This window comes from Amblyomma maculatum, chromosome 11 (assembly GCF_055883805.1).
Source record: "Amblyomma maculatum isolate TAMU_Amacu chromosome 11, ASM5588380v1, whole genome shotgun sequence".
NCBI classification, from domain to species: Eukaryota; Metazoa; Arthropoda; class Arachnida; order Ixodida; family Ixodidae; genus Amblyomma; species Amblyomma maculatum.
Genome location: NC_139354.1, coordinates 28,939,469 through 28,957,970, shown reverse-complemented (window position 1 = coordinate 28,957,970; position 18,502 = coordinate 28,939,469). Strand labels below are relative to the sequence as shown.

The 18,502-nt window shown below is 46.8% G+C and overlaps 1 protein-coding gene across 2 annotated transcripts in view; it reads left to right on the top strand.

The window, feature by feature from the left end:
• The window catches only part of LOC146173271 (uncharacterized), a 22,048-nt gene extending 3,546 nt beyond the window's left edge, over positions 1-18,502 (top strand). For both annotated transcript variants that reach the window (XM_084584774.1, XM_084584773.1), the window contains one exon: positions 15,226-18,502. In XM_084584774.1, the coding sequence (XP_084440900.1) occupies positions 15,262-17,730 (2,469 nt within the window). In that variant the 5' untranslated portion in view covers positions 15,226-15,261 and the 3' untranslated portion in view covers positions 17,731-18,502. The remainder of the gene's footprint in view (positions 1-15,225) is intronic.

Below are 18,502 nucleotides of genomic sequence, written 5' to 3'. Positions count from 1 at the left end.
ACAACCACCGTAGTTGGGGAGAAGGAGGGCGCCCTTTGTGTATTTTGCCTCTCTCCCTTTTTCTTCACCCCAAAGTCAACACCCTCTATTGAGAGGGTGTTGCCAAAGGCCGCATGCGTAGGCATGCGGTCTCCCACATGCTAGGCGTCCTTCTCTCCCCCACGAAATCTCTCCCCACTTCCCCACCAAGCCCCCCCTTTGGTATGTTCACAGATTTCTCTTCACACTATCTTCAGCTGTGAGTGGTAGCAGTGTATCCGGCAGTTGCTTGCAAACAGTCGATCGGTGATCATTGCCGTCTGCAGTGACGCGAAAACGTTGGTGTTGCACTGCGAGGCGCCTGCCTGCCAGACGCCTATGGTGAGCGAAGCTTCATACAGAAATTATTGTTTCGTTGAGTGGTTGAGAGATTTTCTTGTGGTAGCCAGGATGTGTCTCGCGGGCAAATGATGTGTGTGCACTTGGTAAACAGGTCATCGCCGGACTTTTCTGAAGGTACGGGTTTCAGTGATAGGATGTAAACACAGTGAAAAGGCTCCAAAATGCACTGAGATAGAAACGTGATCTAAGCAGTAACTGAATTCTCTGTCAGTGAAGTCGTACGTGGTGTTCCTTTAATTCTTTGGCGTGCTCGGAGCCTCGTAACCCTACATGTTTCTTCGTTTTGCTTCGCGTTTTTCTGCCGTAGGAAAATGTTTTGACAAATTCTCACTTTATTACTGAACACTGCCTTTCAGGTACGGGGATGCCGTAGGCTTGTCGCGAACGGTATATTAGTTCTGTTTATTTTTTCTTCTGTCGCATTCTCCAAAGGTGTGCTTTTGCTGCGCTTCTTATATTTATAGAGGAGGCGCTGGTTCTGAAGATACTTCGTTGTGTTAGATCTTAGAGGTTTCAGATGGTTTTTCCAGTTCGTTCTTTCCTTTATGTGTGCGCGGAACAGAGAAACGTGTGTTAATTCGCCTTGCAAATCGCCGGAACAAAATACTCCTCATGAGGACAATATTAGAGGCTTAGCACACTGCAGAGACCTGCTAGCGTGGGCACACTCTGTCCATCCCTGCCGCAGTCCCACTGAACTTGTGTTGTCATCAGTTATATGTCTGAGAGTCTCCAGTATGGGCAGCCGTATTGTCGTAGAAAGCTTGAGCAAACGGTATTTATTTATTTACATTTTCCGCAGCGCTGTGAAGGCATAATTGCAAGGGGAGGATACATATACTAATCAATCATAGAGCATGTGCTAACCGTTTGTACATGATAGATAAGAATATATGAAACATAGAAAAAAGGGAATCTAATGTGCATTCACATATCAGTCAGTTTTCACGGGAAAAAAAAAAGGAAAGAAGAGGAAATGTAGAAAACAGCAGCGGAGGATACATGCACATCACAATTCGGGCAACAGGGCACTGGCAATCAATAACAGAATGAGGCAGCTTGTTTCATTAATTGATGACATACGGGAAGAAAGACCGTTTGAAGACATCAGTACGGCATTTCATTTCACGTATTTTTCATTCGTGATCGCGCCTTCTGGACAAATACATTTCAAGGTTAAAAGTAGTTGTATTGAAGTAAATGCGGTGAAGAAATTCCAACTTCATTCGTAAATGACACTCTTCCAGAGTCCCAGTTCAGCGCTTGCTTAATATGCTGCTACTTCGATAACTAAAACAGTATGTGCTAGTGACGCGTCCACCTAGGCGGATGCTAGCCAGCCACCCCATGCTTCGCTCTTACAATGTAGCATTCATACTGGCTCAGCTAATAATTTGACGAGGTCCTGCCATGCAACCCCCCCCCCCCCCCCCCAATCCAGATTTTTTTTTTTTGAGGGGGGGGGGGGTGGAGGCCGGATGTTTCTTTCCAAGACACAATGCCTCGACACCAGACATGGCAGCGTAGCATTCATACTGGCTCAGCTAATAATTTGACAAGGTCCTGCCATGCAACCCCCCCCCCCCCCCCATCAAGACGTTTTTTCTTTTTTTTTTTTTTGGGGGGGGGGGGGAGGCCGGATGTTTCTTTCCAAGACACAATGCCTCGACACCAGACATGGCAGCGTTTCTTTGATACCGCGTCAGCGTCTCAGCTATTGGCTGTGCCATGTGCGGTGCGATACAATATCTCAGCGTCGACGCCGGAAATGATTCGCAGGAGGAGAACAACAGCAAGCCACGCATGGGATGGCATCCAGCTATCCACCGCCGCAGGCCAAACTCGTGTCCGCGGAAGCAAGAACTTCTCACTTTTTGTCTGCGTGCATGCCTAGCCTTTTTTCTCCTTGCCTCCCTCCCTCTCCCCAGTAGGTTCCTGTTGTCGCTGAATAAGACGATTTTATTGGGTAAAAAATTGCGCAAAAAAACACAAAGGACAAAGAAGAACACATAAGACGTGTGACAAGCGCTTGTCACACGTCTTATGTGTTCTTCTTTGTCCTTTGTGTTTTTTTGCGCAATTTTTTACCCAATGGATCACCAACTAGCCCGGCAATACGCTCTTCTCAAGACGATTTTAGCTACGGGCGGGGGACAATTGTTCAAACGTCCAGGATTCCTCCATGCCTTGGCTTTAAGACCACAGTTCATAAGTCGTCATGTGTTTCGTCACCCTCTCCGGCGCGCGCCACAGCAACTCTGCCATGTGGTCGGGCCTTTCAAGTAATCGCTTTTACTGCTTCCCCCCCCCCCCCCCCCCCGCCACTCCCTTTATTAGGGGGGGGCAACAGTAGGAGCGCAATAACTATAATAGTGTGCATGAGCCAGGGCTCCCCCTGCCTTTCACAGTGCTGCAAACATCTTATGAGACCAAGTAAAATGGCGAGGAGTGACTCTCCCTGTCCCACTCTTGTTGACTGTGAGGATAAAAGCATTTCTACGGACAGTCATGTCCTATGGCCTTTACTTCGGAGCAACATGGAAGATCTCTGCCAACTTGGACATGCATTCAGCAGTTATCAATAGGCGCATTTTGTAGGCGATTCTGGTAACTTCTGCAGCCCGCACTTAATCAGCATCCCGAGATTCTTCTCCGCTTGCAGTGTACACTTCTGGTGATTAGATTTCGTGCACTGTGATAATCATCTCGAAAATGAAACCCATTATCTCCTGGTGACCGGGTTAAAAAGGACGCCTTGCAAAGTGCACCCCATTCGCCTTCTAGCATCTGTCTTTCTCCAGACCATGGGAATATGGCGGGTCTATTCTCAAACAACAACCAGCGGCGTGCGGCTTCAACATTTTTTTTTTCCCTGCAGAGAGAGTGTCTGATGGTAACCATGCGTCTGTTGCCTAATGCACGCAATTTCCTAGCGACCATATGCTGTTGATATCGACAGCAGCCTCACCGGAGCGTGGCTTACAAGCTAAGATAGTGCCCGCACGGAAATAAGGCAGCTGCAGACGCCAATTTCTTAGATAGAAAACGGGCTTTACTCCGGTCTTCGTATAGACACGTAGACTGACGTCAGCCCGTGACATCAGTTGAGATGCGGCGGCGCTGTTTACAGCAGTGACTTTCGGGGTGTAGGCAAAATCACACGCCATCTGCATCGGATGCGCAGCGCTTGCTGTGTTTTCGAGCATCAATCCCGATATTCCTGCAAGTTGTGGTGCGGTTAGTTGCACCACGAGGCACAAAAAAAGATAATGGCACCTGCTTTCACATCTTTCTTGCGGTCACACAAGTATACTTCGGCGACGGATTGTCTTCGCGGTAGCGTGTGCTGCACTTCTGCATTGAAACTTGATCAGTTCGTTTGAAACTTTAATGTTTGTAATGCGTTTCGACCACACGACGAAGAGCGTAATAACAAACGCCAGGCAGATCGTGCATGTTTTGTTTTATATACTATCAAATCATAAGAAGTTTTTACGCCATATAATACGTGTGCCTATGACGTTAATCAAAGGCACTAAAGAGACGCTGTGACATCCCATTCACCTGAAGTACTGCCCGTGTATACGGAGATTGCATGAAGCAATGCATGCTGGGTCGCTGATGTCGCTGGCAGCAGACGACGCTGCACGGCATTGCCACACAGCCTCGTCTGCATAGTCGCGTAGTGCACGCAGACGATGCTGGCGCAATCGGACAGGCCGACTGCGGGTTCTTCACGATTTCAAAAATAGATCTGCACGAGGGCGAGAAGGCAAAGGATTTCTCTAGCGATGTCGATGCAAATGGCTCATAGGGACCAAGATACGCAAGATCGATGCCAATCCGGGGAAGTATCAAACTACTTGCCAGAACTAGAAATCATGAATTTTGGCGATGTCGACAGGCTGCTAGGTCCAGACGCATAGTGCCGTCAGTAGTTCTCGCGTGGCTTGAACAGGTCCGTGTCGCACGCTTTGCATTTCTTCATAGCGCGCCGAATTTTTCAGGGATAGCGAAGACGCGTATATGTTCCTCAGGAATCTGCCGACAATTGCACGCACGTAAGGGCAGCGCACAAAAAGCCGTGTATTTGCTCGATGGACCGTCGAAAACGACAGAGCACTTGCTCAATTCAGCATGGCTACGCTGCCTGCCGTCTGCTGCCAGCGACATCATCATGGCGGATTACCCAGCATGCCTCGCTTCATGCAAGCGCCATTTTCTTGTTCAGTACAGCAGTCGACCGTGGAGCGAGCCGCGCAAATAGTGTCAAAGCGGTGGTCTACTGTGCGGTCCGAGCTGTAATAGCCGAACGCAGACCAAGTGCAAAAGGTGAAGTCGGGACGAGACGACTGCGGGTTTTTCAAAATACCAAAGGTACGCTTGCACGAGTGCGACAACAAGACCAGCAATCGGAAAGTCGCAGACGAGAGTGGCTTCGTGCACCTCGAATATTGTACATTGAGGCACCGATTGCTGCAGGAGCTCACTATTCTAGCTTCACGTGTTCATTTTGCAGGTCGGCCGTCTAAACTTTTCGATGACTGCAATCCTGACACGAAATGACGTGCACACACTTGATATTTGTCTGGATTTCTGTAAATGCTGTCTTTTGATGCGTGCAAGCAGTGCCTCCTGGATAACTCAAGGAGGCACATGGTGCAAGCCATTCTCGTCTGCGACGTTCAAATCGCACCTGGTCGTGTTGCATTTCTGCAATCGTACCTTTGGTGTATTGAAAAACCCACACTCTTTTTGTTCGGACTTTACCTTTTGAGCTTTAGTATGCTTCGGCGAAGCCCACGACTGCATTAAACCATATCGAATTTGGCACTATTTGCACGGCCCGCTACATGGTCGACTCCTGCACTGCACAGGAAAATGACGCTTTCGGCGTTTCGTGCAACCTCCCTATATGTTCGTACAGAAAAGGACACAAAATCTTCTGCGAAGGTAACTGCAGTCACCTTGAGCGGTCTTTCCAGCGCGATATTGCCGCAACGGCCGGCACTTGTGAAGTAGCTTTTCTGTCTTCACTTTCGCGAGTTTCAACGAGTGACTCTTCATCACCAGTCCTAGAAGGCGAGTAAAAATTGTTAGGATCTCGGCAAAGCCACGCAGCGTTATTTCTCCGATTATTAAATTTTCTTTTGAAGGTGATTAGAAGCCTGACAAACGAATTAACTATTCACGTACAATCTACTACTGATATAGCAGGATATTTAAGTATGGTATATATGGCATATAAAGTTTAATGTCCCAAAGTGAACTCGGCTATGAGGTGTGCGAAATAAGCAGAATTCGATGGCGCGCATTTGAATAAATATGTTACAAGTATGTTAAAACAGGTCACCAGATAGCCTAAATTGTGCTGCACGTGATCGTAGAGAATGTTGCATTTGCGCTCACGCACCTCTCCTGTAGAGCAAGAAAACAAAATGAGAGCATTCTTTAAAGCCTTCGTGCATATAGTAACCTGTGAATGATCTTGACGCGTCTGTACTATGAAACAGACGTGAAACGTTTTTTTCTTTTTTTTTTATCGAGCAGGATAGAACAGTGCAGCAGCGCACTAGGCGAATTATTACAAAGGCGAATTATTATTATAGGCGAATTATTACAAAGAACTAAGAAATTGAGTTCTTATTCGATGAAATCCTGCCACTTAAGTCGCAGCTATAGTGAGCTAGAAATATATCTAGTTCCCTATACTAGCTAGTAATAATTGTTCTTAGAGTGAAAGTGCTTGGAGCCGCAGAAAGCCCATCAAAAGAGTCGTCACATGAAAATACTTCAAGTCATTCATATCGTTGTCTTCCGTTCATGCGCTAGCAATAGGCCCTGGAGGTGAACAATGTTGGCTATTAGTTTTGCTTATGCATCGCGCTTTGTCGTTTTCATTTAACTCAATCAGTCTTTACAGCCGACCACCGTAGCTGCGCGCTGTTGAGGCCACGGAGAAGGAAGCCAGTGCAGCTCTTAGTCGGGTAATTCCAGTAGTAATCGGCTGCAAAAGTACCTGAACTACTCTCTAGGAATAAACCAAACCATTTCTAAGCACAAGCGAATCTTAGACTTCAGAATATTTGCACGCGCGAATTGGTTTAGAAAGCAGCGTCGCATGGCGTAGTGTAGCACGCTGCGTTTTTACCTACACCCCATGTCGCTGCCGATCGCAGCGCCACCTTTGTTTACAAACTTCACGCTTATCTATAGTCAGTAATGGCGTCCCGATTTTTTTAACGCATGCCCGGGCTCACTATACTATACTCATCCTAAAGCAGTGATCGATGCGTGTTCACATACCGTGTGTTTCAGAGGAGGTGATCCATGGCGTTGCAAAACCGATGTCGGCTAACATCAGATAAAGTTGAAGAATGCCAACTATAGTAAGTTAGCACGTTAAGCTGGATTTTAATAATTTCCTTTTTGAGAACATGCAATTCGGTGTTTGCATGTAATGAACCTTGTTCCAGTAACGGCATGCGCGAAGCCACTTCGGATATTTTTACCAGGATGGCAGGCGAAACAAAAAGGGGTTGGGGCGAAGTTCGGTGCACGCGCTTTTCCTCGACGCGACGAACTGCTCCACAATAACTGCGTACAGTGCTAGCATCTTTTAGGCCCTCGAAACTGCACGCATTGTATACCTAGTGCAGGCCAGGTTCACAAGTGCCTTGTGAAAGGTTTGTCACGAGCGGCGTTTACTTGGACCCGGCAGGAGCGGGTTGAGTTGATTTATGGGGTCGAAAACTGGTTAGAGGGTTCCTGTAAACGCTGTCGAGTCAACTCCGGCGCAGGGGGCGGGTGGAGGCGAATCGGAACCGCTTCAGGAAGCATGTAAACGCGTTCGAGTTGAGTTGGGGCCCAGTGGGAGAGTAGAGAGGCGCGGGGAAAACCGGAATCGGGTGCCGTCTGCTATACTCCGTTTCATACATCAAGTTCAACACTGCCAAAGCTACAGCTCTTGTTTGCGCTCTCCGCATCCGAGATGAAAAATAGTTAGTGCCTGCTCTTGACGAGAGGAAATAATAGTTATTTTGTCTGCAAGCTTAATACATCTTACATTTGCCATCAACTTCATAAAGAGCGCCTTTTTTCGGGAGAAAGGAGCGGATTTGGTGAATTTGTATGCTTTTTATGCCGTTTTCGTTCGTGTCGCGTTTTCGCTGCCCCGCAACCTTGCCAGCTGTGCCACTAGATGGCGCTGGCTGTGCCCTCCGCGCTGCGCATCTCTTTTTGAGAAAATGGTTCTTCGGTGCGCATTCTTTTTTGATAATATCCACACTGCGAAGAGGTCTAGGCACGCGAAGCAAGTTATTGCAAACTAGTATGCTCAGAATAGAGCCCGTTTCTGCAGGAACCCCTCGGCCACAAAACGAGAGTAGAGGGGCTTTAAACGAGTGCGTAGTGACACGCCTCCTTTTTTTTTTTTTTATTGCGGACTACTTGCGTAGCTTTCGCTGCGTTGCACCGTCGCCTCGACGCGAAGCGCCACCGTGATCGCCGCTCGTTATGATCTTTCTAAGCACGCTTGTCAGGTTCATGTAAACACGGCAGGGTCGAGTCCACTGAGTTAAGCTCCTCAACTCGACCACCTCTGTCAAGTCCATGTAAACAGGGCTACGGTGTGTCCACAGATGACTCACTAATCTCTGCGTCGGCTAGCGAGACCCAACCCATTATTGCAAAGGAATTTCTACAGAAAATTGTCCAGGGAGCCTTGATAGCCCGCTCCGTCGAACAAACTTCGCCTCACATTCGCAACAGCGGTGCGCTACAGGAAAAAAGGCCATACTCATGGGCCCAAGCGCTGAGCCAATGGCGGCATTTTGATAAAGTTGCATATTATGTACTGTGTATTTAGCGATAAATAGGCCACATTGGACGCCTGCAGTCTCGCCAGTGGCCAATCAAATCCAGTCATGGAGACATAACAAAGGAAAACCGTGCACGTACATGTTTGTCAACGCCCAGAGACGGCCTTGGTCGGATTTTTATTATCTATGTCACAATGTCTGTTCGATGGAGACAGATTTAACAGATTCTGCAAACTAATGGCGTCTATTTTGGCTGTCATATGTGCTGTCACAATCGTGGGCGTAATCATTTGCAAGGCTTAATTTAGTTGAGGCAGCAGAGCAAGTTCCCACTGTGGGCCTTATTTTTAGTGCTATGCGTATTTTGTGCGGGTCTTCGTAGTTGCCGTTATTGTTTGGGCCATTCATAGACCGCAATGCTTTTTATGTTGTCTCGCCGATAGGCTCACGGTCCTGTCGTCATGTAAGAGGGAATGCGGAGCTAAAGGGTTAGCTTTTGGGCTGTTGCTCCAATTTCAATAAAGTTTTCAGGGACGGTACTCATTATCTTCCTCTCATTAGAATATATTCTAATTTTCATCACTTTACACAAAAAGAAATAAGTTCTAGCTGTCATAATGAGTACGTTGGCGGCTTATGAAAACTATCATTTCAAAAATCATGAAGATGTATACTAACCAATTGAGCTGGGATAACTTTTAGGCTGTTCAGTGTCCAGGGCAAGGCCGATTGCGGGTTCCATATGACAATATAATAACGGTCTGTGGGGAGAGGTGGTCCATGACTTATAAAACCACTACCGCGCACCGAAAACAACACAAGAAAGAGAAGGACACCACAGGCCCACACTACCAACTATGTATTGAAAGAAAAGAGGCATATTTAAACCCTCGACCACGCGTGTGTACAAAGCCTAATCACACTCAACCCGGTCGGTATCAGCAGGGTTGAGAGCGATTAGGTTTTGTGCATACGCATGGTCGACTGTTTAAACATGTCCCTTTTCTAACAGTTGGTAGTGTGGGCACGTGGTGTCTTCTTTCTTGTGTTGTTTTCGCTGCACCGTAGTGGATTTTAAATCCACATAACATTTTTGTAAAAACCTGAGGCCTTAAAAACGATTTTTTTCTCTTCTCATTATATGTCATATATTTTATACCTATTTCTTTTTAGAAAATAATTAGCAATCAAGAAAGTACCTTATCTTGTTATGAACAAAACTTTAGTCCAATGACAATTTTGTAAGCAATGAGTTTTGACGAATGAGTTTGGAAATGGTATAGTTTTCCTAATGAGTGTGCTCTTGCAGAGCGTATACTGAGAAAAAAAATGAGTTCAATGATTTCAGAATATCCTATTAAAATTTAGGGCCTAAATTAATCGATAAAAGTTACCATGGTGCTGTGTGACAATTGCTTCTAGTTGCTTCGTTTTTTTTTTTCCAGCTTTACAGCTCTTCAGTGCTCTATCCTCCGATTGTGAAATGCTTGCCTTGGTTGCTTGTTGAGAGTGGCTTTTCGTCTAGACGCCATATTCTACCTCCAGCTTGTCGAGCACTTTGGTTCCCAGTGGTGCGAAAAGAGCGTTCGAAGCTTACGTGCCGTGTTTCAGTGAATCCAACTTTCCATTTCGGTTTACCTGCCAATCCGCTGTTGCCATGACTCAAAATTCGCCTTTTTTGTTTATCTTTTAGCTGTCTGATGAGCTCTCGATAGCAGGTCCTTTTCGGCTACAGAGCGCGAATAACAAGAATTCTGATTAAAGGATAGAGTCCGCGTTCTGTTTCTTGCCCGCTATGCGGCTTCATCTTGAAATCACCGTTCAAATGCACTTTCGGTGGCGAGCTGGCACCCCATCTCGCAAAAAAATAAAAATAAAAATTATTTTTCTAACGAATGGGTTGCAACCAAAATTTGCTAGAAGTTTCTTTAATACATGCACAATCCAAAACAACAAACACCGAAAAATTAGGTGAAAATCATTTATCCTCCTATCTTTCTTACATTCGTTTCAGGAGTCGGCCGGTTGGGAAACGCGTAAAAGTCATATATTTAATTCCATAACGCCGCGACGGAGCCCAAGAGCGCCAAAGATAACTTTCACAGCTGCTAGAAGAGATAAATATTACAAAGCCTGCTTTGTGCGCGCACTATATAAAGAATATTCTGGGCTATCACACCACCTCCTCTTACGCAAAATATCGACTAAGTTAAAGCATCGCGTCATCGCCTTTCATTAGAAAACGTTAATCGCGGTCCGGAGACGCGCTCGCTGGTTTTCTTGCTTACAACTCGCCTCCTAATCTTATTTTGGCATTTGGCCTTTCGATCGCTGACTGTTTTTTATGTTTTCGCTTTTAAACGTACGTTTTGCTTCTTGTTTTTTTTTTTGCTTTTACTTGGTCCGCTAGCATATCCTGATCGCAGTCAGGACTACCTTCGAACTGGGGTCTTCTGGAGCTGTCCTCGCGCGACGCAAACTGTGGATGTAGTGGACAGTAAAACATTGTTATTTAAGTCTTGTGAGAAAGAAAAGATCCCACCACATCTGTGCTTTGCGCGCTGAGCCGTCTGACAGCTCGAAAGGACATTTGTATGATTTTGCCGCCATTTTGAAAGTGATGCCGCCTTTTCGAAGGAGCGAGCTTTTCGATGCGTTCTATTCAGATTCGTGTATTCGGTGCGCTTTAAAAATGAAGAAGAGGTGAGAAAGTACGAAGGTGCTGTACGTACGCTGCGACCAAAGTTTTCAATTCATTCGAGGTGCGCAATTATTTCACGAGCGGATTAGTGAGAAGCCGATCAGCGATGCCGCTACACGGTAAAAAGATACTTCTACTCGAAGGGGTGCGGTGGAGGAACGGTTCTAGTATCTGTTTACAGGATGACAACCATTCCATGTTGCTTCTTGTCAAATATATGAACCGAGCCACTGGCAGCGGCGGCGGCAAATGCACATATCCACGCACCGGACGCGATGTTCCAGTATGAGCTCTGCATTTCGTGGCTTCGTTTTATTGCTTAGTGGCCAATAATACTGGTTAAAATTGCAGAAATAAAATGTTGGGGTTCAGAGGACCAATTTTGGGAGTGGCGCATCTAAATTCGCAAGTTACCATTTGTTGGCGATCCTCAAACTGCGGTTAGACACCAAGTTTGGTCAAACTTGGACGATGTCAAATTTTGGATATCGTCAAATTTGGAGGTGGCCCACCTCAATTTGAAGTTATAGTGCACTGACCTTACTAGAGTTCGATTCAACATCAATGTTAGCCAAATTACGACGAGGTTGGGGGTAGCCCATTCTAATTTGACCTCGATGCCAATTTTGGTCAAGCCCTGACGAGGTCTATTTTTGGGGGTTCAGGTGGCCAAGTTTTGCTGGCTCCCAACAATATCACTATCTGTAGTACTATCATAATCAGTGCCAATAATTTTTACTAACTATTACACACACACACACACACACACACACACACACACACACACACACACACACACACACATATATATATATATATATATATATATATATATATATATATATATATATATATATATATATATATAATCTTGGTTATGATCTGTTGTTAATTACATTTTATGAATTTTTATTTTTTCGCAATGCATGATAATTCGCGCTAACTCTAGGGGATAGTTCGTCTACCATCCATGAGGCAAGGAATGCATGCGCATTAAGAGGCGATAGCTACGTCGAAGCCACTGCTCTAAAGAAAAACGAAAAAGGAAAAGAAAGATTCTAGCTTTGCGTCAAACTTGTTCAGGTAATCGAGTTTGTGTATGACGACACCTTGGCCAATCCCCAATGGTGGGTACGTGCCTTCAAGAGGCCAACAACAACATCATCCGTTTTATTTGTGTCATTGTGGCAAATTAAGCGCGAACGTTTCTTTCGTTCAAGATGGGTTTCAGTTAAAAAGGTCATGACATCGTCATACCAGACCTTATTATATTAGAGATATTTAGCTTACCGTGATCCTCTACGGCGCGTGGGCAGGGCGCGCAAGCTGATTGGTGCCGACATCAAGTATGTGGCGCCATCTATCGGCATCAAGAGGATCTGGGCATACGCAGTGGAACGCGCGGTGGCGGATCGCGGATTACGCTAAGCTAAATCTCTCTATTAAGTGTAAATGCTTTGGTGATGATACAAATCGATGCCGGCTGCCGCGTATTCTGCTGCTGTGTGCGCTGCAATAAGCTGCCCATACACTGCACGAACGGTGTTCTTGTTATCGTAATGAGACTAAGCTCTTGGAACCGCAATTTAAAAATGACTGCTTCTTGATCTAATCGCAGCTGCGGCGGACGCTTTTCGATGGAAGCGAAAAGCAAGGCGCTTGTGTACTGTGCGATATCAGTGCGCGTTACAGAACCCCGGGAGCCCTTTACTACGGCGTCGCTTTTTGACGCTGTAGGGGAGCGGTAAGCACCATAAACGTAACCAAACCACTGCATTTTGAGGTTTGCTGACTTAAACTGTGAGTTTTGTGATGCGGCTGGAGCCAGACCGGTTTACAACAAGCAGCGCAAACGAAGCTGGTAAGACTGGACGGGAATGCAGTACTGGGTGCTTTGACGAAGGCGATACGCCATAGGGAACCCAAGCTCAAGTTTCGCCGCGCGATGACAGCGCCGCATGCCTGGCATGGTGGCGAAATGTGAAACGATGGCACGTCGCCGGAGCAGACGCTCCGCTAGCTTCCTGTGCACGTGCGGCGATCGAGTTGCGCCTGGCGGTTATTTGGCGATAGAAAAACGCTTCCGCTGGAGCGAAATGGAGGTACCAAGTAGCATTGTGTCATGGGTAGCCACAATAGTAGGCGAAGCGCCAAAAGACGAGGCTCACGTGTGGAACTTTGCAGATTTCATTGGAAGCGTTTCCACAAGACCTGTTTTCCAACCGCATGACAGCATTCTGGGAAGTCTCGCGTTCTTTGTGGAAACGAAGAGGGCCCATTTTCCCCTTCTCCATAAACTCAGAAATGTTCGACAGTTGACAAAGACGTCTCAGAGAGGCATCAAAAGAGTACAATGGTTTAACACCATCTATACGAAGTGAAGGGGGTAGAGGATTATTCTGCTCTTCGCTCCGCGCGTGTCTTGCTTTGCCGATTTTCTGTGCTCTCTCCCTGCTTTGCGAGTGCTCTGAAAGCAACCATATCAACAGATATCCAGCGTGCGACGTCCGCGATCGATAACGATGTGTGAACGTGCCCTACGACCAATAGAATATATAGGAACGAGGCCTTTTTTTTTTTTTTTCGGGGGGGGGGGGGGGTGGAAAACATGCTTGGCTGAGCCGCTTTTTCAGATTTCCGCAAATTGGCCAATAAATAAACCAACATTATTATTATTATTCATAACCAAAATATGTTGGATGCAATACAAAGGCGATCCTAGTTATGGCTCGATTGACACTACTCGCACGGAGCACCCTATTCGCGTCACAGGTTTCGTAAATGCAAACCAAGTATAAATGAAGCACAACCATTTAGTAAGAACCGAAATAAAGCACGATTGTAGTACAAGCTTGGATTTCACCTTCCTTCCGAGCCAGCGAGCCGGTTATGTCGCGTGCAGTGCGCGGAACACGCATGTGCTTTTGAGATTGCTAGCGTTCGTGCCTTTTAAGAAACATCTCCTTCGGACTATAGCTTATTCTTCTACTGCAAGATTTGCTTTAGTAACATCGTAATAATAAAAACAAAACTGTATATAGATCTCATGCTGCAGGCCAAAACAATAATCAACAAGCGAGCAACTTTATCTCAGAGTACTGATAATACTTCCGCAGTTTTTAAACATATATAAGACAATATAGTTGCATAGCTGACTTACCTCGAGATAAACTTCTTACGTTTTCGCTAACGTGAGAAACGCATTCACAATCAATATTTACTCATCGCCGTCTGTCGCCTGCTCTACAGTGCTGACGTGAACAAAAATTTTCTCGCCTATAATTACGTTTCCTCCATGGAAATACGCGGCAGGTTGTCCAATAATCAAGACGGAATGCAGGCGGCATGTTGCGATGCGCCTGCGGGGGCGCGTGCTCGTTCAGAGAAAGCGCGCGGCGCACGTCGCGAAGGCAGCGAGCCGAGCCGGCGGCGTCCCAGTGTGTGTTTTTCTGCCACAGATGGCGTTGCCCATCAGCAGCCGCAGCGCCGCCCAGCGATGCTTTGGGAGCCTATATAGGTAGTATGCTAGGTGCTGCAGCGCAGTCGGGCAGTACTCAAAAATTGCACAAAACCCCCGTCAGATCGCACTGTATACTCTGCCTGTTTTATATACTGCTTTTGAAATGCATTTTTGTGTACAATGCTCACGTTGTTGCAATGGGCCGCCAGCTCGTGCGTCTTTCGTACTCACCCGCCTGTGCGCACTTTCCGTACACAGCCGTCGTTATTTTTACTGTTAAAAGTACTGACGGTCGAAAAGCTCGGATAGCGCGACTGCCATGGTTTGGTCTACCACATCGACTTTGCTTATGCGGGCAGCTTATATCCAACTTCCCCTCGCCTTTGCTTAACCGCAGTTTGCTTGACATGCAACACACACAGGGGTATACGAGTGTATCGTTTTGTAGTCATCGCCTTTGCCACACCAGGAAACTATTCACGAATTAACTAAGATAACTTTAATTGTAGTCTCGATGGGGCTGAAACATCAAGGTTTACTAGCATGGCACATCTGCAATAAAATGCAATAAACGGTTTATATTTCAAATTTGTTTGGTTTGGTTTGGTTTGTAGGGTTTAACGTCCCAAAACTACTCATGTTGAGTGGGGTGCCGCAGTGGAAGCCTCAGGAAATTTCGACCGCCTGGGATTGTTTAATGTGCACTAACATTGCACCAAGCCCCACTTTGAGGTGAACGCAGGAATTACTTTCCGGTTTTCTAAGTGGCGATGAGGACGCGTTGCTGTCAAGTGTGCGTGACAGGAAACATGTGGAGTTATTTACAGCAATGGCCTTACATTTGTCACTTGGTTTTCTCGCAGTGGTGAAGATACCGACGACGTGCCGGTGCGATCGCGATGCTCAAGCGGAAGCATGCAGGAGACGGCGTCGCCATTAAAAGTGGCCTGATGGAGATTTCATTCCCCGAAAAGGTTTCGAGGTCCGAAGAGGTTCGGATTCACGGAGACGATCACACGCCTGGAGCGGATCAGGTTCCCGAAGGCGATCACACGCCTGGAGCGGGTCAGGTTCCCGAAGACGCACAGACTCCCGAACAGGCGTACACCCCCGAAGAAGGGCAGGATTCCGATGATGCGCAGGCTCCCGATTATGAGACATCTGTGGTACAGTCCATAGTACTGAAGGACACCTACGAAGCCTTTTGCAAATATGCTGGACTAGATGTCGACCACCTCTGGCCCTGCACACACCGGGAAGGTCATTTGTGCCACATCGCAACTGACTTGAAAGCGTGGAATGGCTTTTTCTGGGTCATCGGGCTTGAACTCCAAGAAGACGACACCTCGCAGCTGATGTTGCTTCCGTCGAGTGACAACGAAAATATCAGAGGAATGGCCTCCATGGAAGACAGCCAGAGGGCCTCTGTGCTCCTGTACTATTTGCTCACGAAGCACCGGTGTGTTGTGGGAGCTACCATCAACAACGAAATCTTCAGCGGTCATGAAGAAATTGTATGCCTCGCGATTCGCAATAGCCTGCGGCTGAAGAAGCTCTATCTGCAGTTGAAGTCAACTAAGGTCATTCCTCGAGCCCTGGCCTTGGCTGTAGTTTCCCTGACAAACCTGGAATCGCTGGAACTGAGAGTAGACGTAATCGGGCATTTTTTCGACGATCTCGCGCCTCTGCTCGTGCAGACTGCTTCCTTGACAAAACTCGTAGCTATTGATGTCCACGTGACACACTCGGCTGCCAAAATCTTCATGGATTCCCTGTTTCAGAACAGGAGTATAACTGAATTGTCGATATCAACAAAACTTTTAAACAGCGGCAACCTATGCTACGGCCCAGGCAACCCTCATATCGCCCTTGGCGCATATTTGAAACTGAGTTCGTCTCTGACGTCCGTGAAGATAACGGCACCGAGAGAGGGTCCAGAGATCGACGTCTGGACTATCTGCGACGCCCTGACCGCTAACAAGGTGCTGACTAGCCTTGAACTAGAGGTGATGACGCACAAATTGGAGTATGCTTCACCAATCAAATGGCTTCTGTGCAAGAACAATGCTCTTAGGCGCTTCAGCTTCACGTCCCGCGACATGGCCAGTGAAGTGTGGCTCGAATTCTATACTGGACAGGAGTGCCCAAGGTGTCAAATTATCCACGGCAATGACGACGCCAACCATGTGAGGCCCTGGATATCCGCTCTTCTAGAGAACGATACTTCGATTAAAGAACTTAAGTTCTCTATGTGGGGCTTTAGCCTCTCAGAGTGCCAGGAATTCTGCCGAGCGGTCAAATCGACGAAATTGCTAAAGGTCATCCTTGAACACCTCGGTAAAAGAGCATTAGACATCTGCAGCATCCTCGTTGAATATGGCCTACAAGACACGGTAACTGTCGATGGCTTCTGTGTGGCGTACTACCCAGACACGTTCACTCGGCCATGGAGATGCGCCCTGTGCCCCCTGCTGTGGAGATGCCCCTGGCCATGGAGATGCCCCAGGATAGCCGTGCCGTTTCGTCGGCTCCAAAGCATTGCGGATTATGTTCCCACTTATTTTAACCGTACGCGCATCGTGCTCCAGGTCTACTCTATTTTATGTGTTACTGGTGAAACAGAGCCAGCCGACACTGCCATTGTTCAGTTCATCCGGGGGGCGACTTGCATTGAAAACCTGATATTGTTAGTGGACTGCCGCTGTTGTAACCAGTGTTGGAATGTGTGCGGACCCGCTATATGCGATGCCGTGTGCCAAAATCCGAACATCAGGAAACTAACCATCGAGTTCTCGACGTGGTACGGCAGAGTTGACGCTGAACCAGTGGTGAGTCTTCTAAACCGAAGCAGAACCCTGCGTGTGTTCGTCTTTGGATCTCCCAACGATTCAGCTTTCAGCCAGTTCATCCCGGAGCTATCAAAGACACAACTTCGGGACAACTACACGTTGCAGTGCGTGAAATTTTTGTTTGACAGCGAAGAGTGTATGGATGATCGCCTGAACATCCAAGACATCGTGCACAGGAACCGAGCCTTAATAAAGCGCGCTACTCGCTTCGTCACCGGCATCCACGTGAAGTCCATGGCAGAGGCCTTTGAGAAGGTTTGGGACTCTCCAGCATTAACTGATGGACTTCTGCAGTCGGCATGCGGCAAGAAAACTGAAGCAACAGAACTGATTTCTCGTTACGCGTTGTGGATGAAGAACTTCGCCGTTTTCATGCGCTTCGCAGGCGTGATGCGCGAATGTCTGCAGTGCAGGCCCAGAGAAGACGGGAAGGCTCAGCTGGATGACTTACCCGAACCTTGCCTGCGTCATATACGCAAGTTTTTACGCTTGAACGACGTTATCGATTCACTGCTGTGAGCACAGCTGCAGCTGCCGTCACACTTTTTGTTGCTTTGTTTCTGCCCCTACTCGTATCTGTATACCGGAACTGTCTGCGCAGGTGTGTTTTACACCAACGCGGACATCATGTACGTGAGAAAACTTGATGAGTACTTTTGATTTAATAAAACGATGAGTCAGTGTTTTAGGTTTGACATCGAAGATGAATAGTACGCTGCGATAATGAAGGCTGTAAATATAGTATTTCGTTAAGGCATTTAAAAAGGTGGTTATTTATTTGCAGTTAATCGATCGTCTAATCATCGATCTCTAGAAAGTACACGATGCCCGCCTTGCTCCGATCTCTACAACGTACATGATGCCCGCCTTGCTCTAAAACCAACCAAGCCACAGACCGCATATAGTTCTCGTAGCTTCCATGGCGACTTCTCATCTGTGATACTGATTCTCCTGCGATGCAAACAAATATTGCCTATACATCTGTACAATCCTATGGGCGACGGAAGGACGCATTTCGATGATGTGCTCAGGTACTTTCGGTGTCGTATCCCGGCATACTCTGTTCAAAGGAATAAACATGATCAATGTGTAGTTGCTGTCGTATTCAGCCCCATTTTAGTTGTAATTTGCGCTGTAACACGAGTTTTCATTCCTTTCATTTAGTTTCATCTATTTGCATTTACATTTTTTTCTCTGCGTTGCCATGTCACAGTTACTTATGCTGCTTGGTTTTGAATTAAATATACACTTACGAAGGGCTCTCTTTTGTAAAGAAATCGGTAATTTTGGT